General features: G+C 38.3%; 1 protein-coding gene across 1 annotated transcript in view; it reads left to right on the plus strand.

The window, feature by feature from the left end:
- The window catches only part of LOC126457965 (serine/threonine-protein kinase ATR), a 359569-nt gene that overhangs the window by 301922 nt on the left and 36122 nt on the right, over positions 1 to 21525 (plus strand). Inside the window, exons 36-37 of the mRNA XM_050094723.1 lie at positions 529 to 677; positions 7632 to 7755. Of these exons, the coding sequence (XP_049950680.1) occupies positions 529 to 677; positions 7632 to 7755 (273 nt within the window). The remainder of the gene's footprint in view (positions 1 to 528; positions 678 to 7631; positions 7756 to 21525) is intronic.

Raw genomic sequence — 21525 nt, forward strand, 5'->3', positions numbered from 1 at the left:
GTAAAACATGAAAAGTTGATGGAGGATTCAGAAAAATGGTCTGCCTGAGGGTAGTATATCGTCCCTCCTGTTGTATTATATTTATAATAATATTTCGACAAAGACCAACCAATCATATCTGGAACTAAAACATTTATCTATGCTGATAATACCGGGATTGCTGCCCAAAGTCAAAACTTTGAGGAGGTGGAGACAAAGCTGACAAGAGCTATCAAAGACATGGGCAACTTCTTTGATGATAGCTATCGAAAACCAAATCTTGTGGGGGGGGGGGGGGGGGCTTGTGGACTGTACCAATGCTTTGTGTTGGACTCAGTTGTGAGTACAATTTCAACATCCAATGAAAATGTACATTACTATCTGACACACATGGCAGTCTGTTCTTGTATAGTATTTTCCATTTTGACTGTGGAGAACTGTTTATCTCTTTTGACAAAACATATAAAGGATATGTAAATATTTTCTGTTGTTAGTTAAAAATGTTTAATTTCTAGTATTTGTGATGTGGCCATGTTTTTACTCCTGCAGGCATCAACGACTACAGTAACAGATCTCGTACCACAGCTCAACCAGCTTCTCAGATCACCAAATTTCAGCAGAATCATAGTCCCTACACAGAAGTATTTGAGTTTTGTGCTTCCTTCAAATGGTTCAAAGGAACACAACCCATTTCCAGAGTATGTACCTACATCCTAAGTATGTTTTCTAATATTGTTTTGAAGTTATGCATTAAAAATATCAATAAAATGCAGCAAGTATGACAGGATTATAAGTTGTCACACTCCTGTAACAGAACCTGTGTGACCTTGGCAGTAGCACATCATGTGATGATAATTCTAAACTTATTACTGTCAAATTATATCACTTTGTTCCCATTGATTTATTAACTGTCCAAAAGTAATCTGAAAGCAGTATGATTTGGTTGGGCAATTCATTAAGTATGCAGTCTTTCCTCTCAAACAATGGAAAATTCAGGATGGACTGTGACAGTATTATGAAAAGGAAAGTTGCCACTCTCCATATAGTGGAGATGCTGAATCACAATAGGCACAAAAAAAAGACTGTCACAAATAAGCCTACGGCCAATAAGGCCCTCGTCAGAAATAGACGACAGATACACACACACGCTCTCACACATCAGTGTCATTATCTGCCAACAAAGGAGTGTACATGATCGCACAAACTTAAAACCATGTAATTAAAAGAGACCAGAAAAAGTGTTATAGACTGTGTGTGAGCGGTGTTTGAACGTGTGTGTGTGTGTGTGTGTGTGTGTGTGTGTGTCGTCTGTTTTTGTTATGCCTATCTGCGACTCATTCTTTCTTCTCATTTGATATAGTTAGTGATCCTGCTGTGTGCCAAGTCTTGTGATTTTTACACCTGAAATGCTATAGCTTCTATTAACCACCAGTGGAAGGAATGCATGTAGAATATAATGACCATATAAGAACTATAGATTCATCCCTCTATGTTTTCTATGAAATCAGTCAAAGACACTTACATAACACATATTTCACCACTGCTTTCATCTAATGACTGGCACACCCAAACAATTCAGGAGATATGTTAAGATCAACGTAGATTCAGCAAATGTCATAACCACATTAACACCAATGGTCATTATCTGCCAGCCAAAGAGTGCAAATCATCGCACAAACCGAAAACCATGTAATTAAAAAGACTAAAAAAAGTGTTATAGACTCTCATGTCCAACTATTCAGTTGCCTGTAACTATGATGAAGAAGAGGAATAGTAGGTGCTGATTTGTGTCGGTTATTTGACATCGTTGTGTAAAAAGGATATTAATGCTTTGCCAAAAATCAGAAATACTTTGTTTGTTTAAAAGTGACCAGATTTGTTTTATTCATATACCCTGCTAGCTGACAAAGTGAGGCACTCAGGTTGTTACTACAAAAAGATAATACAAATTACACCATTGCGATTGTGTAAAGTGTCAGTCACTGTTGAAAGGGCAGTTAGCCCTGACTGCAATTGATGCAATGCATTCTCAAGCTTTCCATATTGTCTAGGAAGAATGTTACACCCTCATGACTGACAACTATTACAGTTTGTCCATAATCGTTATGGTTTTATCACCTTAATTATGGAGTTACAGGAAGTTGCTAAAAATTTTTACAATTTTTTTAAAGAAATGAAAAAGGTAATGTTTATGTCTTACCAATGATTTATTATTAAAATATTTTATAGATTGTAATGATTTCCTTCCTGAGTAGGTAGTAAATCTGCCTACGAATGATTTCATTGCCTTGCTAAGGTAGGTTTTGCTGTGTGACAATGAACAGTTTTTGCTCTGCACGTCAGCTGAAAAGGTAGCAATAAAACTTATTGTAAACCATGTGATAACCCATGGCTCAAAGTATTCGTTGATAAGCTGTTGGCTGTTTTTCTAACCAGGTGACATCAAAAGATGTACAGTTCACCTATTAATTCATATTTGCTGGCTCTATTATAGTAATGATCGTCACCTTTAATTTTTTTTAATTGTACCTGGAGTAAATTATTATAGGTCAGGGAAATTTTTTGGTAATTGTGTGAAATTATCTGTATTCAGTGAGTTTGTTCGTTTTGTTATAATTCAGAAACACTGTGTGTACAGTGTTAGCTGCTAAGATTAATTAGTTGTTTTGTCAAAAAATACAAGGAATTAGATTTTATATGTTTGTTTGTTCCTTTGGCAGTCTGATACACAAGTGATAATGTGAACTTAAACAGTGCAGATGATATCTGGAGGAGGAGGAGGAGGAGGAGGAGGAGGAGGAGGAGGGGGGGGGGGGGGGAAGTAATGTTCCAAATACCATTAGTCATGAATTTACTTATCATATCAATCTGTAGTAAGAAGGAAAGTGAAAAATGATCGTAGTAAGAAAGTAAGTTTTGTAAAAGTAGGCCTAAGTACTGTAGCAAATTCAGATGGTAATACTGTGAAAACCAAATTTTTAAGATAAATAAGGCTTGCAATTTTTATAATTTTCTGAGACAGGGTGCCTTCACACCCTGCACTCCATATATTCACCATGTTATTACTGACAGCCTCTTCTCAAGGTTCACAGCTATACACCTTTCAGACCTTACATTTACCACTGTAATCCCTCTCCTCCTGCTGTACAACCACTATCAAGTTTCGCAATTCAACTCTGCTAGTTGTACAGGTGGCTGTGATTTTTGTCTTGCTTAGAGGAGCAGTACTGTGTGGGCTGATTTTTAAGTAGTTTTATCAGTTAAATAGACTCCTGGAATGATAAATAGAGAGCCTACTGGCATGGTTCTAAACACACCAGTGAGCCTATATGTACAGCCCTCAGCACCTGGAATTGCACTGCCTTTTACTATCAGTAGCAGAGTCATCCCCACCTCTTCCCCTCCTTGCAGGCAGAGGTCGCAAAACCAGTGACTATAGTAAAGGTAGAGCTGTAGTAGTTGGAGACTGCTTACATGGATAATTTGTATGTTGCAGAGCCAACTGTGGCTGGTTTTTATACTAGAGTCCTGGCTCGTAAGTGCCATTGTGTTAATATGTTCAATATAATTAATTTTTCATTCATGTATATTCCCAGGCACCTGAAAGTGGTGTATTTTATTATTATTATTATTATTATTTTTTATACAGACGTTTCTAGCTCAGGCTATTTCACCTCGAGTTGGGCATCCACAGGGCAAACAGCTGATGTACGGATAATCAGTGAGCTGGGCTGTAGCCTATATGGCCTCATATCTCAGGGGTGGGTAAAAGGCTTATGCAGTGGGGCTACCTGGCAGGTAGCCTGAATCACCTTCTCATGGGCTAGCTGATAGGCATTTTTGAGCACCCATGCCGCATGGGGTAGTGTCAGAGCAGCCTGACAGTCGTGTATCCCTGAAGCTACTACATGGGTTTGTGTAGCAATGATGAGTTTACAGTATGAACACAATCTTCCCATGTGTTCCAGTAAACCACAGACTTTCTTGCCCACTGCAGCACTGTAATACTTTGAAACCATCATTAGAATGTTATCTGTGTACACAACAGTTCTTTCAGTTTCACTGTTCCCTTTCATAATTCCAGGAAAGGGTTTAACTGCCAGATCTTAGAAAATTTCCTCAGATATTGACAATTTTATGCATCCTTTTGTGATTGCTTCATAATTTTGCAGTTCTTGTAGACCATTCTACAACTAAGCATTCAAAATAATCTGGAGTATTTTTGTATTGTGTTGTTCATATTGTGAGTTCTTTCACCCACATAAACACTACAGACCACCAGATGTTACTGAAGGCATTGATGTCAATCAGTATGACAGTTACTTATTTTGAGGGGACCTATCTAGTCACAAAGTTCCAAATGGAAAGCACTGTCAGTTGTTTTTCCTGGTCTGAACCATTACTGACACTGGCTCAGCCATGGACTTCCCAGTGTTTCCAGAGTCTGTTGCACAGCATCTGCTCTTTTTAAACGCTGACTGATCACTTATCACTCTCAAACTATGATTGATATGTGATGTTATTGTTGACATTGTTTGGCTACAGTATTGCCAAATGTTTCACACTGTTTTCTTGTCACCTCTGTGATAAATAGAAATGATTATAATGATTACTCAGTTTCTGTTACATCCATAGATACAGGTATTAGTTACATTATTAGTTGGCTGTAGTATTGTCAAATAAGACACTGCATATTTCACACAGTTTTCTTGTAGCCTCTGTGACAAATAGAGATGATGATAATGATCACTATTGACCAATTTCACTTTTGCCGGCTTTCTCAAAAGTATTTGAAAAGGTTCTGTTCAAGCATCTCCTTAAGGATCTGACTGCGAATAATATATTGTCCAAGTCACAGTTGGGATGTCTTAAGTGTTCTGATGTAGAGAAAGCTATTTGCACTTACAGTGAGACTGTACTTAATTCATTTGTTAATAAATTACAGGCTACTGGCATTTTCCGTGACCTGTCAAAAGCCTTTGACTGTGTTAACCACAGCATTCTCTTACGTGAATTAAAATATTATGGTGTCACTGGCAGTAATGTGAAGCGGTTTGAGTCTTATCTATCTAACAGGAAACAAAGGGTGTCATTGCAAAATACCTGACTGGGGAATTAATTACATGTGGTGTTCCTCAAGGTTTCATCTTGTGTACATTGCTTTTTCTTGTGTACATTAATGACCTCTCATCTGTTACATTGCCAGATGCTAAGTTTGTTTTGTTTGCAGGTGATACAAACGTTGCAATAAGTAGTAAGTCATGTACAGATTTAGAAATAGCTGCCAAGCAAATTTTCACTGACATTAATAAATGGTTTAAAGCTAATTCATTGCCCTTAAACTTTGAGAAGACCCACTATGTGCAGTTCAGAACCTGTAAGAGATTTCCTTCCAAGGCATGCAGATCGAAGAGGTTGACAGTGTTAAATTTTTGGGATTACAACCCGTTAATAAATTCAGTTGGGAAGGGCATACCACAGAATTTCTTAAGTGCCTGAACAAGTCTGTATTTGCAGTGAGAATGATGTCAGATGTAGGAGATATAAATATAAAATACTTTCATACTTTGCTTACTTTCATTTTATTATGTCATATGGGATCATGTTCTGGGGTAACTCGTCAAACTGAGAAAAAGTTTTTAGTGTGCAAAAGTATGTTTTAAGAACCATTTGTGGTGTAAATTCAGGAACATCGTGTAGAAACCTGTTCAAGGAGCTTAGTATTCTAACCAATGCTTCTCAGTATATTTATTCCGTTATGAAATTTGTTGCAAGTAATTCATCTCTATTTTCGACTAATAGCTCAATACATAGTGTCAGTACTAGGAATAAGAACAATCTACATAAAGAGCTGAAATCACTTACCTTGGTCCAAAAAGGGGTTCAATATTCAGGAACACACATTTTCAATAAATTGCCATGAACCATTAAAAACTTGGTTTCAGATAAAGCATGGTTTAAACAGAGTTTCAAAGACTTTTTTATAGGTAACTCCTTCTTCTCCATAGATGAAGATCTTAACAGAGGCTGTCAAGCCGGCTTAAGTAAAAATATCTGTTAGATTTCAATTTTGACAGCACGTGGTCACAACAGTCAAGATCAGGTATTTTGTGTATGATAAATTTATTAAAAGTGCATAACAATGTTTCATTCTGACAGCATGTTAATCATGTAAATATTAGCTGTTCCAATTTAGCACATTGTATTCACCTATTTTGACAATCTCCTGACAAATGATCAGGGTAGTAAGTATTATATTCAAATGTTTTATGATTTTATTTTATACATTCTGACATGAATCATCTTATTTTTTGGATCTATGGAACAAAATTTGAATCTAATCTAACACCAGTCAGCTGCTAACATAACTCAAAGAATGTTAATAGCCTGAGCATGAACACTAAAGGTACAGTACAAAGGTCATTACTGATAATGAGATGAATCAACATTCCATCCCCCATCAACCTGATCTCATTTAGGTCGTCACTCTAATTTATAAAATTGATTGACTAGAAATTTTTTCTGTTGGTACATAGTCCTGCAGTGAATATTCAGTGTTTCTCTTGAAGCCAGAGCACATTGATAAATTTTACTGAACAGTGTAATGTTCATAACATGACCACTTACTTTGTATCAAACCTGAAAGTAGGATTAGTGGACATAACTGAAAACAAGAAAAAAAGTATTTGACTTTTCATAACAGGAGTCTGTACCTTATATAAATTCTTTAAATTACTTCACTATTTTATTTTTTGCTATAATTGTTTTTATTACACTATTTCTATTTTGTCTTATGTGCTCTTGTCAATTATAAAGTTTGATGTCATGCTACAGCATAGAAATAGGTTAAAAATAACAGTGTTCTTGTAAGGCTGTGTCACTCTTGGTGGTAATAGTGTCAACAGCTGTTTATCAGTAACACAGCTATACTCATGTCATTGACAACAGCCATTGACTCTGTTACTATCAAGCACGACACAGCCCTACAAGAGCATTATTATTTTTAACCTGTTTCTGTATCATCACATCAAGCCTTACTATTGACAGTGGCACATAAGCAAAAATTACAATAGTTCAATAAAACCAGTTACAGCTGAAAGTGAAAATGATACCATTTAAAGCAAAATATTTAAAATCAGAAAAAAGGCAAATAAAGCTCCATTGTACAAAACAACCTTACTATATATTTCTAGAATAAACCATATTCTGAGAGAATAACATTAATGTTACTTTCTCACAATGTGGCTTATTCTAGAACAATATAGAAAGGGTTTGGTTTCTTGAGTATTTACGATGTTTGTATCTGTACAAATGCAATACCCCTTTTGAAGTGAGATCAGAATTCACAAAGTGGGTCATTGCACTGAAAGGCACTGTTTACAAGTAAACTTGCATTAACGTAAGAAAGAGAAGAGATGTAAATATTCGTAACAAGCTAATTTTGCTGGTTCAGCTATACAAAATATGTAACTAGACACAGAAAACCATATAGTTTTTCAGTGTCAGCAGGTTGATGAATACATATAAATGCTTTTATATTCACTAGTTTTAATCAAAACAGTTGTTACCTTTATAAAAACTTAAAATACAAGGTAACCTCTTAGTTAATAGAAAATTACATTTTTATCATTTGCTTTTCTATATTGTTTTAGAGCTGGTGTTCATATTTCCCACCTTCTTGAGAAAGTGACAATTCTACAGTCGATGCAAAAACCAAGGTGTATTACTCTGGTTGGCTCTGATGGAGAAAACTATATGATGTTGTGCAAACCAAAAGTGAGTAGATATTGTTCACTTTAAAATACACGAAACCACTATATCAGTGTTTACTGTAACGTTTTTCCATCTAAGGCAAGAAGAAGAAATCTTTTATGGTTTTTGTCATTTACCTTTCCTATTTTCCTTATTATTTCTCCAATAATGAAATGATTTATCTGATTTTGGAATCTTATGACCTTTGTTTATTTGACGAATTTAGTATTTTATTGCTGTCTGGGTTCTGATGTCAACACTTATTTTATGATTGCACATTGTCTTGAAACTCATCTAGTGCGTGTTGTAATATTGATGTTGATAAGAGCTGTATAGTTGACTTCCAGTGATAGTCAGTGCAGCAGATATCACTTGTCTTGAGAACTAAGTAATTTGTCTTTCCCACTGCACAGACTGTTTCAAAAATTAAAAGCTCCATTATCAAGTGCTACAAAATAACTAAAAACTTATGAACCTGCGTTGATCGAGCCAGGCAGTCAAGATGATCAAACCCACACCTAACAACGCATGTGAGCCTAGTAAGAGCAACCAGGGCAGCTGCCTTGACAGCCATAAAGAACTGAATAGTACAGCCTGCAAGGAAGTGAGATGAATGTGCTCGTACATTACTCACTTGTGTCACCACAATCAGCTGGCTTGCCGGCAGACTGCACTAGTCAGTTCCTTGTCAGCTGCTGTCCAGTTGCTGTTCCTAAGCTCACATGCATTGTTTGGCGTGGGTTTGATCATCATGACTGACTGGCCTGACCTACACACATTAATGTTTTTTTAATTATTTGGTAACAGCTGATGATGCAGCTACTTCTGAAACCAATTGTATGATATGAAACACATATTACTTAGTTCTCAAGGCAAGAATAATTGCTTCATCAACTAACACTGTAAGTCAGTCATACAGCTTTGATCAGTAGAATATGCATCATATGAGTTTCGAGACAATGTATAACCATAATATAAGTGGGATCAAGACTATAAATAGAATGCACACTTATTCTTCCCACATTCCACACATGAATAAAATGGGAACAAGCTTTACTGATTGATACAATGATAAGTACTCTCAGCCGTGCCCTTAACAGTGGTTTGCAAAGTATGGATGTAAATATTTATACTCATGTTGATGTAGTAACTTCAGTTGTATCAAAGAGCAATTTCTTGCTATGTAGAATAAAAACTACTTCTACTCTTTTATTACTACTTTTATCTCCAACCAGCTTTATTTAATGATTCCAGAATGAAATTTTCACTCTGCAGCGGAGTGTGCGCTGATTTGAAACTTCCTGGCAGTTTAAAACTGTGTGCCGGACCAAGACTCAAACTCGGGACCGTTGCCTTATGCGGGCAAGTGCTCTACCAACTTAACTACCCAAGTATGATTGACAACCCGTCCTTATAATCTTACTTCCACCAGTACCTCATCCCTCACCTTCCAAACTTCACAGAAGTTCTCCTGCGAAACATGCAGGACTAGCACTACTGGAACTTCTGTGAAGTTTGGACAGTAGGAGATGAGGTACTGGCGGAAGTAAGATTGTGAGGACGGGTCGAGGATTGTGCTTGGGTAGCTAAGTTGGTAGAGCGCTTGCCCGCAAGAGGCAAAGGTTCCGAGTTTGAACCTCGGTCCGGCACACAGTTTTAATCTACCAGGAAGTTTCAGCTTTATTTAATGTTTTTGAGTATTTGCAGTTGATTTTAAAGCACAAAAGGCATTATGTTTAGGCACATTGCTAACTGATGTACACTTCCTGACAAAAAAGTGAAGCACCCAGAAGACAGGGTTGGATGTCGATACACACGCCATTGGTGAGTGTGTGACTGCTTAGAGTTGCAAGTCTCTGTAACAGTTAAAATGGCTACTGGAGTGCATTGGTGTTGTTACTGGGCCTGATAGGATATAAGGGCATCAGCAGCATCTGATGTTGAGTGAAGACAGTGAAGGTCATGGAGATGCCACAAATGTGAGACATCATTTTTAGCACCTGAGAAAATTGGAAAGGAAGCTTATTTGGAGACTCCATTTGGCTGGCTGGTCAAATCGTGATGTATCCAGATTTGTGTGACATTCGTATGTGACATACTAGATGCAGCAGTACTAAGGAATTACCATCCCATGTGTAGTCTGTCATTAACACCACAACATAAGTGGCTGCATTTGGAGTGGTGCCATGACTGGGATGGATGGACTGCTGAAGAATATCATCACATTGTATTCCATGATGAGTCGTGGTTTACCCCCCACTCAACCCTCGGCCTTTGGAGAGTATGGTGATGACGTGGACCTAGAGAGAGGTCCCATTCTTCCAATGCTTTGGAGTGGAAAAGTGATGCTACTCCTAGTGTCATGGTGTGGGGAACCATTGGATATGACTACAGGCAAATCTGGTAGTGATTGAAGGAACTCGGATGGCACAACAGTACATCACGGAAATCCTGCAATATAAGTGTTACCTCTTATATAATGCTATCATCATGCTATTTTTCAACAGGGCATTACTCGTCCACACATGGCATGTATCTCTATGATCTTTCTGCACGATGTTGAGGTACTCCTGTGGCCAGCAACATCCCTGATAGAAGATGTGTGGGACCAACTCAGACATCAATTCTGTGCCAGTGCCAATATCCAGGACATCGAGGACCATTTACAACAGTTGTGGGCCAGCTTGCATCAGGAGAGGATACTGTGGCCTTATGACACAATTCCTTACCGAATTAGTGCATGTTTTCATGCCAGAGGGGATCAAATGTCATACTGATTAGTGGGTTCATACTGAAAAGTTCTTTGTAAATTTGATTTGATTTTGCAATCAGTAAAATAACATAACATACTTTTTCAGTCCTAGAACTTTTGTTTTGTTTCCTCCTCCCCATCTTCGTGCGTCACTTATTTTGTCAGACATTGTGTTTTACAAGTGCAAGTCTAGCATTGTAAGGTATGGAAACAACACAACAGGCAATAAATACAGCTGGTTAGAGATAAAAATTATAATAAAAGAAAATATATGGTTTTAACGTCCCATAATAAGATATTTAGCAGCTAGCATCTCCATCTCTCCCAGCATTGTGGATGCAAAAACTGCAGTAATGTATTAATTTTCATTAAATGTAAGTCACTGTAATTTGCGAATGCCAGAATGCAGTAACAAACATAAGAAAATTATGTGTATGGAGTCTGTAAATGGACTTGTTTTGCATAGTTTCGATAGAGCTAGTGATCTGTGGAATATAGGTTTAACTATCTGATTAGAGTAAAGCATCTGCATTTCAACCTATGTCCTTTGCAAAGGCAAATAATTTTTATCCAGTATTCCTTCAATTTTTTCATTTTGTTCACTTATATTGCACAGGTGCACCTCTTCAGGGTGGAAAATGACTTGGACGTTTGAAAAGAATTTGTAGTGAAAGAGTTAAATAAACTAAATTTTGAAACCTCGGAATTTATGTGGGCCCACCTGGGATGGACTGTGAGGCTGTCCGCCAGCCAGGGTGATCACTGATAATAGTACACAGAGGAATAGGAAGAGTTAGGACAATTTATGTCTGAATTATGTGATGGCTGGTCAACAAGAGCGAAACCAGAGACGGAGAACCTAAGCCACACACCCTGTAGGAAAGCTAAAACACATTAGGGCGAACAGCCTGGGCCACACACTCTAAGAAGCAGCCAGTAACCAACGTTTTATGTCTCTCTCACACTTCCTATTGGCTGACCATGGTGAACATTTTCCTGGCTTTGTCAGCAGATTACCAGAAATAACAGTCTCTTCTGAGGCCACAGTTTTACCTCCTACATAGGCCACAACAAGCGCATGCTAGATGCATGCCTGAAAAACATGATGGAAATTTTAGAATAAAATGTTATACTGAAGCTCTAGAATGTTCCCATACTTGCTAGGTGTTCTTCATAGTATTAATATTCTAGTCATTAGTGTGCATGTAGGAGACATTACATTGATCTAATAGTTCTCATATTTGTATCTAAAAACAAAGATGATGTGACTTACCAAACGAAAGTGCTGGCAGGTCGATAGACACACAAACAAACACAAACATACACACAAAATTCAAGGTTTCGCAACCAACGGTTGCTTCGTCAGGATAGAGGGAAGGAGAGGGAAAGACGAAAGGATGTGGATTTTAAGGAGAGAGTAAGGAGTCATTCCAATCCCGGGAGCGGAAAGACTTACCTTAGGGGGAAAAAAGGACAGGTATACACTCGCACACACACACATATCCCTGACTGTGGTGAACTTGGGTTGGTAGACAACGATGTGCACAAAGGTTAGGTGGTTGTGTTGCCGCCAGAACACGTTAAAGGGTGGAGTAATTTGGGAAAATTTTGAAAAAACTGCATGCAAATGTATTAAAAGGAGTGGTTTTGTGGTGGCAGATTGTGAAAATGAGGCTAACAATTGCCTGACGAAGAAATAATGATGTTAAAATCTGTGGGAAGCGGCTAAAAAAGATCAGTGATGTGGGAAAAACAGAAATGGAAAAAAAGGCGAAAGTTATTAGAGCTAGCCGAAATGGCTGTTTAATAGCTGAAAGGAACTGTTTGTGAACTGGAAACAGTGGATGTTATAGCAGCGGTAGTGTTGAAAGCGGAAAAAAAATTTTTTGGTTATGGTTTGGAAGTGGGTTACGTATTATTGAATATATATAGGCGGGATAAAATTGTATGGTAGATTCGGTAATGAGGAGAAGGTGAATACAAAGTGAAACTACTTGCAAAAACAGAAAGAGAAAATAAGATGACAGGAAAGATTTCGAAATGCAACAGTGACAATAACAAACATAATTGTTGGGTTCAAATTAATGATATGAATATAATAGAGGGAAGCATTCCACGTGGGAAAAATATATCTAAAAACAAAGATGATGTGACTTACCAAACGAAAGTGCTGGCAGGTCGATAGACACACAAACAAACACAAACATACACACAAAATTCAAGCTTTCGCAACCAACGGTTGCTTCGTCAGGAAAGAGGGAAGGAGAGGGAAAGACGAGAGGATGTGGATTTTAAGGGAGAGGGTAAGGAGTCATTCCAATCCCGGGAGCAGAAAGACTTACCTTAGGGGGAAAAAAGGACAGGTATACACTCGCACACACACACACACACACACATATGTTAGCCTCATTTTCACAATCTGCCACCACAAAACCACTCCTTTTAATACATTTGCATGCAGTTTTTTCAAAATTTTCCCGAATTACTCCACCCTTTAACGTGTTCTGGCGGCAACACAACCACCTAACCTTTGTGCACATCGTTGTCTACCAACCCAAGTTCACCACAGTCAGGGATATGTGTGTGTGTGCAAGTGTATACCTGTCCTTTTTTCCCCCTAAGGTAAGTCTTTCCGCTCCCGGGATTGGAATGACTCCTTACCCTCTCCCTTAAAACCCACATCCTTTCGTCTTTCCTTCTCCTTCCCTCTTTCCTGACAAAGCAACCATTGGTTGCGAAAGCTTGAATTTTGTGTGTATGTTTGTGTTTGTTTGTGTATCTATCGACCTGCCAGCACTTTCGTTTGGTAAGTCACATCATCTTTGTTTTTAGATATATTTTTCTCACGTGGAATGTTTCCCTCTATTATATTCAGTTCTCATATTTATCAATTTGTAGCTTTTTATACTATGTGATGATAACATTCTTCTAAAAATTATTTATGAAGTACTTAAAAATGTAACGTACTTGTACATAGTACATGTGACACTAAATTTTACCCTGATGACAGTGGCAGTGTGTTATGAAATGGGCTCCATGAGACACTGAAACTATTGGGAACTGGTCTTGAACCATGGCCATTCAGCCAATGCTCACAATAAATTGACACTGGAAGTTGCTATGATGACATCTTCATCACTAATCCCTGTCTCTCTACTGATACTGTCGACAAGTTCAGGCCTATCAGTAGCTGTAAAGTGTAAAATATTTCCATTGCCTGTGGGTTGTCGAACTAGCTGCTCAAGATAGTTTTCAGAAAAAGTCTGCAGAACGACTTTCACAAGACTATCTGTACCACCTACAATGAGTCAGGTTAAAGTTGCCTCCAGCTAATATTGCATGATCTGGATATTTCCACACTATTGAGTGTAGACTGTCTTTGAATGATTCTACAACTGTTACGGTCAAATCAGGTTGCTAGTAAATACATCCAGAGATTAACTTGATTCTCTTAGGCTGTTTACTTGCGTCTAGATAATTTTGCAGTCAGACTCAATTTTGACCACGATAAACACAATATTTTAATCAACTGCAGTGGACGTTCCCCCTCCTATGGCGTCAATTTGTTTTTTGATATAGATTCAATGTCTTGTTAAATATTTTGGAGCTTTCTACTTAGGGTTTCAATCTGCTCTCAGTTCCAAGAATAATTTGATCACAATAACTATTATATCTTTACATGAAACCTGGATATTACAATAAAATACATGTAAGAGAGTATTGTAAATGGGAATAATATAATCTGTCACTTACATATCAAAAAGTCTTACTAAATCTCTGTCTGTAAGTTCTAGCTTTATTGCACATTGTTACTTTGAGATGTCTGCATTCCCCAGTACTACATATCTACTCTGCATGAAGGCTGAAATCGCACTAGTACTATTTGTTACTGAAGTGATTATCTTTGGATTTTATTTGCTACATCTTAAAAAAGAAACAGGAAATTTATTCCAGGAATCCAACTTAACTGTAATAGATTTAGATGTAGTCCCTTTGACATCATGAGAAAATTTGTGCTGCACCAGGACTTGAACCCAGATTTCCCACTTATTGTGAGCAGTTGCCTTACCATCATACTCCTCGGGCTGACAAAAACTTCCATGTCACACACGTATAGATAGGTGAAATACATTTCATTACTTGAAAACTGTTGTTCATCATCAGATATAACGAAACAGGGAATCCATAAGTATGTGCCAGAACGGAGTTCTGTGTGGAGGTTGAGCAGGTTTTAAGCATGTTGTACTGTGACACGCAATTATGTTTATCATAAATTCATGCAGAATTCCAAGGACCGTGGGGCAGGATTCAACTAACCCATTATTCTTGACATATCCCTGTAACCTACACAGACAAGCATCATTATGTGTGAAATAGGGAACCAAGGGAAGATAATACACATTAGTTCAAAAACATATGTATAACTGTTAATTATCAAACAATGGAGATGCTGAGTCACAGGTAGGCACAACAAAAAGACTGTCACAATATAAGCTTGTGGCTGTTTTCCTTTGTTACTGTTTTCTAATGTGCAGTCGTGTGTGTGTGTGTGTGTGTGTGTGTGTGTGTGTGTGTGTGTGTGTGTGCGTGTGTGTGTCATCTATTTTTGACAAAGGCCAGACTGACCGAAAGCTAATTTGTGACAATCTTTTTGTCGTGTCTATATGCGACTCAGCATCTCCACTATATGGTGAATGGCAACTTTCCTTTCCATAGTGCTTTTACATTCTGTTGATTATCAGTTCACAATCCGAAAAAATAATGTCCTTAACAATCATAATAGCATACTTGGCCATACTGAACATATTTCAATACATTACAATTTCTTGTACAGTGCCATTTGACTACACAGAATTAGTACTGATATCTTTAATACATTGCTTTCTATTGCATTTTGTACTTAAGCAATTAGAAATCCTTGCAGACATTGTCTTTTTAATTCCAGGAGGTGACCTCCATTGAGTGTCCAGAGATCACCGAGCTAACTTTCTCAAATCCTTGTTGTAACATCTCTGGACACGGTCTATCATGTAGCATAAACTTACATAAGATACGAAAAAAATGATTGGTTCTGAACAGAGCCACAGCTTCTGTATCTTCAGTTCAACCATATTCCCAAATACCTGTGAATTAAAGTTAACTGGAATGTGGGGAGCACACAGGGTCTCATCAGAGACTCTGTGGATTTTCTGATGATCTAGGCTGCAGATTTTTGGACCTGCATTATGTGCTATCCCCATATCCCAGTAAACTTTGTCATATGTATCTGGGAATATACTTGAATTACGAATATAGAAGCAGTGACTTTGTTTGGGACCTCTTTTTTTCATATTTCATGTAAGCTTATGCTAACTGTAATGACTGTTAAGGACATTGTTTGGGATTAAGAACTCAATATGTGAGGCATGTTTAACTAATTTCTGTTATCTTTCCTTGATTCCAGTTTTGTGCGTAAAGACTCTTGTCAATGTAACTTACAAGTAAGCGTAAAGGATTACGAGTTCAGTGAATCTTGCTCCACTGTCCTTGCAAGTCTGCATGAGTTTATAATTAATGTAATCGCATGTCATTGTCAAAGATAATTGCTTCACTAACAAACAGTATTACTGCAATTTCAGCCTTTATGCTGTGTAAATACATAGTACTGGTGAATGCAGACTCTGCAAACCAACAATATTTGATAACTTTGGAATATAAAGGAAGATATTTACTAACTCTTCATAAGATGTGTAGTGGATTAAAATTATTTATACTGACAATACAATCCTACACATACGTTATTGTAATATCTGCAGTTCATGTAAAGATACAATAACCCTTCACTCAATTCCAAATCCAAGGACTCTGATCAAATTCTGGTTATGACACTGCAAATTGTGAGCTCTGCTTGCACCCTGCGAGTAAGGCCAGGACCTTCACCACTTCCGCCAGCCACCAGTTTCGCCCGAGAATGGCCTAAGATCCCAAGCAACAAGTACTATTGGTGCCAATATGAGCCACAGCTTGAAGATGATTGCTCTCTGCACTCTCGATGATAGCAGGCAGTGGCTCCCCCATATCTTGGATATGGCTCCGGCATACATACCTAGCGCACAGTGGACATCTGTCCAGACCTGGATGCTGTTTCTCTAAGTGTGTCCATAATGTGCCTAACATTGGAGTTTCCAGTAACTAGTAAATCCCTCACCCTGTACGCCTGCTTGGACACTGCTGAAGTACTGGTCACTTGTCGAGTCACAGGTTGAATAGGTGAGGCCAAATGACCAGTCCCCACATTCACACTGCCTCAGGTGATGTGAATGTATTACAGCCTGTCACCCACCCTGAGGTGAGAACTTACCCCGCATTGGGTAAACTGTAAGATACCTTGGTAGCAGAAAATGTGGGCGAAGCAAGGGGCACCTGAGGTGTCCCATAAGTTTTGCCAGATTCTCCACAGCTGCTACACCATGAGGCAGCAGCCCGAAGTTGGCTGACAGCGGCCAACACTGTCTTCCACTGTTCAGAAACTGTGGCCAGCACCTCCTGCATCCATGACGACATGCACACCCGGCCTCCACCCCCACCCATTCTACAACTATTAATTTAAGAATTAAATTATAGAAGCATATGTAAAGAGCTAAATATGGAACTTATTTAATTGGATAGATGAAAAATCTACTCACCAAGCAGCGGCAGATAAAAGACTGTTGTAATTGGCAAGCTTTTGGAGCAAGTGGTGGCTCCTTCTTCAGGCTGCTGCTGCTTGGTGAGTAGATTTTTTTATCTATCCAATTATATAATTTTGCCAGTAATTGATTATTTTCTCGTTATAAATATGGAACTTGTTACTCAGCTGATGAGTCACAAACAGAGGCTAGTGCCATCATGGCAATGATGGTTACTAAAGTTAATAAACCCATCAAGAAGGCTATGAGAGCATTTGCGTTGGAAAGAGCAGGCAAGCAGTTTTTAGCATATTATGTGGACAATGAAAGGACGCCATTCAGTTCCAGTATGAGGGATGTAGATGAATTATGGGCAAAGTCGTAACTGGTTGTAAATCACACACTGGAGAAGTACGTGCCAAGTAAGTGGATTAAGGACAGAAAAGACCCAGTGTGATTTAATAATAAAATTTGGATAATGCTAAGGAAACGGAGCTTGTTGCGCTCTCAGTTCAAAAAAGGATATGGAAATGCCAGGAGGCAAATGTTGGTAGAAATTTGTGTGGCTATAAAACTCAGAAAGATCAATGTGAGAAGCACACAAGGCCCATTGTCATAGTGTAGTGAAAGATCTTGCCAAGAACCCGAGCAAATTCTGGGCCTACATAAAATCACTAAGTGGGTCGAAGGCTTTTATCCACTCAATTGTCAACCAGTTAGTTGTCAACCAATCTGCTGTGGTAATAAAGTCAGCAAAAGAAGAACTGAAGTTTTAAATTTCACGTTCAAGAAATTAAGGCCACAGTAATAGGTGTCTGTGATGTAGAGAAGCAAAAGAAAGACGTGAAAAGAAATAATTTGCCAGGTCTGGATGGAAACCCTATTTGGTTTTGCAGAGAGTACTCTTTGGCACTGGCACCTCACATAGTTCGCATTTATTGTGAATCTCCTGCTCAATGCAAAGTCCCATGTGGCTGGAAAAAAGTGCTGATAAGAAGGGTAAAAGAGTAGACTTGCAAATGTAGACTGGCAATGGCAAGGAAAGCGTTTCTGAAGAAGAGAAATTTGTTAACATCGAGTATAGATTTAAGTGTCAGGAAGTCTTTTCTAAAAGTATTTCTATGGAGTGTAGCCATGTATGGATGTGAAACATGGGAGAATAAATAGTTTAGACAAGAAGAGAATAGAAGCTTTCGAAATGTGGTGCTACAGAAGAATGCTGAAGATTAGAAGGGTAGATAACATAACTAATAAGGAGGTATTGAATAGAATTGGGGAGAAGAGAAGTTTGTGGCACAACTTGACAAGAAGAAGGGACTGGTTGGTAGGACATGTTCTGATGCATCAAGAGGTCACGAATTTAGCATTGGAGGGCAATGTGGAGGGTAAAAATCGTAGAGGGATACCAAGAAATGAATACACTCAGCAGATTCAGAAGGATGTAGGTTGCAGTAAGTACTGGGAGATGAAGAAGCTTGCACAGGGTAGGGTAGCATGGAGAGCTGCATCAAACCAGTCTCAGGACTGAAGACCACAACAACAACAACAACAACATATTTCTGGAAAAAGTTTGACATGATGCCCCACTGCAGATTATGAACCAATGTCCAAGCACAAGGAATAGTTTCCCAGATACATGATTGACTCAAAGACTTTTTAATTAATAGAACCTAACGTGCGCGTCATTTATGTTGGCGGGCGAGTTTAGCTTCGTTCTGCGCATCTGACGTCACAAAACACAGTCAGCCAATGAACAGAGAACGACGTTGCCAGATCTCGACTGCACTGCAGACCTCGGACGAGTGTCTCCAGTTTTAAAAACGTTCAGTCATAAATAAAGTAATAGAACAAAATCAATGTCTTGATAGCAGACTTTCTTTTATAGAAAGTTTGGAAAAAGCATTCTTTATATAAATTGCTTCATTTTCTATTAATTAATTAAACCAAACAAGCAAAAGACTCCTAATTGAGGCGATAGGAAGGAAAGGTGTTTGTATCCATCTCACGAACCGCTTTTTCGAAATAAAGAACAGCGGTAATTTTTTATTTCCTATTGTACTTTGACAAAGCATGAGTAATTCATAGTTGTATTAATAGTGTTTGTCAGTATTTTGCATGACATGTTACAGTCCTCATGGAGCTACATTGCTAGACGAGCTGCGTTAGCGTAATGGGTAAGGTGGTAGGCCACTAAGCGAAAGGTTATGAGTTCAAACCTTGTGTGGTCCAAATATTTTCTTTATTTAAAAACAATATCGAAGTGTCTTGCTTCACGAATTTTATTCGTTGAATGCAGCTTTTTGAAATTTCAAGTGCTTCGTCTCTTCATTAATCCTTTCGCTGGGGCAGACACGTGCTCCCCGCAGACAATCTACAAAACAATTGAAGACGTGGAGATGACAACATCTGCCGCTGACAAGAAGAAGAATACCATAAAATCTGTCGCTGCACATTCACTACTAGATGGACCCGCTGTCTTTTGTGGATGTAGACTGAACTTCAGTATTGATCTGAATGATACATTTTCTCATGGCAACGGCTGGCTAACTGTTGCAATTGTACGAGGTGGTACAGGTGTACCCAATGTATCAGGACTGGAAAGCTTTGTTGACCGTGACGTCATAGCGTACCGCACATATCATGTTTGTGAAAATGCAAATAAAGACTTTGGCAAATCATCATATATGTCACCCTCACCCTTTTCCTTGTACACGCGTAATAGACGTAAGATATCTGTTTGTCAGCACTGCACTGCTTGCCTGTGCAGACACATGGTGTTCCCACTGCTTTGACACACTTATCATACGATTTCACAAAAACTATTTGGCCCAAAAATTTGATTTTTACACATCTTCTTGACTGATACCTTCCCCCCATAAATGACTAAATTTTGTTTCGATGTTCAACGCAGTTATTGTGCAGCATTAAATGTAGTAAACCATTGCACGAAATTTTGAAGAGTTTGCAGAGGTAAAAGTCCATAGCGTATACTTAACGTATGGTCAATTTTAGTTGCCACAATGTTGAGAATGAAATGTGGACAAGATACCTAAATTTCATATAAAATTTAATGTATAACAATATCTCATTTAATTTGAGTACCACATAGGTGTTGTATGTAATATTGAGAAATATTCCGTCTTTCGCAACTGTAATAAAAGTTTTATTTACACCGTGCGCTTTTGGCTTTATTTTAAAGCACTTGTCCACATTTCACTCTCAACATTGTGACAACTACAATCGACCATATGGAAAGTATATGCTATGCACGTTTACCTCTGCAAACTCTTCAAAATTTCATGCAATGGTTTACTATATTTAATGGTGCATAATAACTGCATTGAACATCGAAACAAAATTAAGTCATTTATGGGGGGAAGTTATCAGTCAAGAAGATGTGTAAAAATCAAATTTTTGGGCCAAATAGTTTTTGTGGAATCGAATGATAAGAGTGTCAAAGCAGTCGGAAAGCCATGTGTCTGCACAGGCGAGCAGTGCAGTGACAAAATCGCGCACAGTGCGGAATGCAGGGAGCACGTCTTTGTAGCAGCGAAAGGGGTTAATGCGGCCGTGATGGCTTTACTTCATGAACTGCTCACTCCCCCCTAAACGTAAGCTTGTGAACTATGCTATATGATGGCGTTGCTTCTCTTGACGCGTGCATCATGTGCAACTGGCAATGCAGCAATCTCCCGCGTCTGGACGGGCATGCGCGAGCTGCCAAGATAAAAGAATTGAACTATAGTACATTGTCCTCGATGATAGTGTTCACCAGAGTTGAGAGTATTAGCATAGAACCCCAGGGAAATGTGACAGGAGTGATCGTTTCTCTATAAATATAAATGATCTGACAAATAGCATGAGCAGCAATCTGTAGTTTGCTGATGGCTCTGTAGTGTATACGAAAACATTGTCATTGAATTACTGTAGGAGGGTATGGGATGATTTAGGCCAAATTTCTATGGTGTTGTGCATGGCTACTTGCTCCAAATGAAGAAAAATGGAAGTTAATGCATATGATTAGAAGAAAAAAATCCTGTGATATTTGAATACGGTATTAATAATGTGCTGCTTGACAAAGTCATGTCAATTAAATATCTAAACCTAACACTGAAAATCAATATGAAATGGAATGAGCATGTAAAGATAGTAGCAAGAATGACAAATGGTCAATTTCAGTTTGTTGCAAGAATTTTAGGGAAAACTCATCTATAAAGAGGACTGTGTATAGAACATTAGTGCAACCCATTCTTGAGTCCTGATCAAGTGTTTGGGGTACTACTAGACTGATTTATAGGGAGGCAGTTGAGAGGCATGCTGTTAGATTTGTTACTGGTAAGTTTGATCAACACGCGAGTGTTACGGAGATGCTTTGTGAACTCAAATGAGAATCCC

The sequence above is a fragment of the Schistocerca serialis genome, chromosome 2 (assembly GCF_023864345.2).
Source record: "Schistocerca serialis cubense isolate TAMUIC-IGC-003099 chromosome 2, iqSchSeri2.2, whole genome shotgun sequence".
NCBI classification, from domain to species: Eukaryota; Metazoa; Arthropoda; class Insecta; order Orthoptera; family Acrididae; genus Schistocerca; species Schistocerca serialis.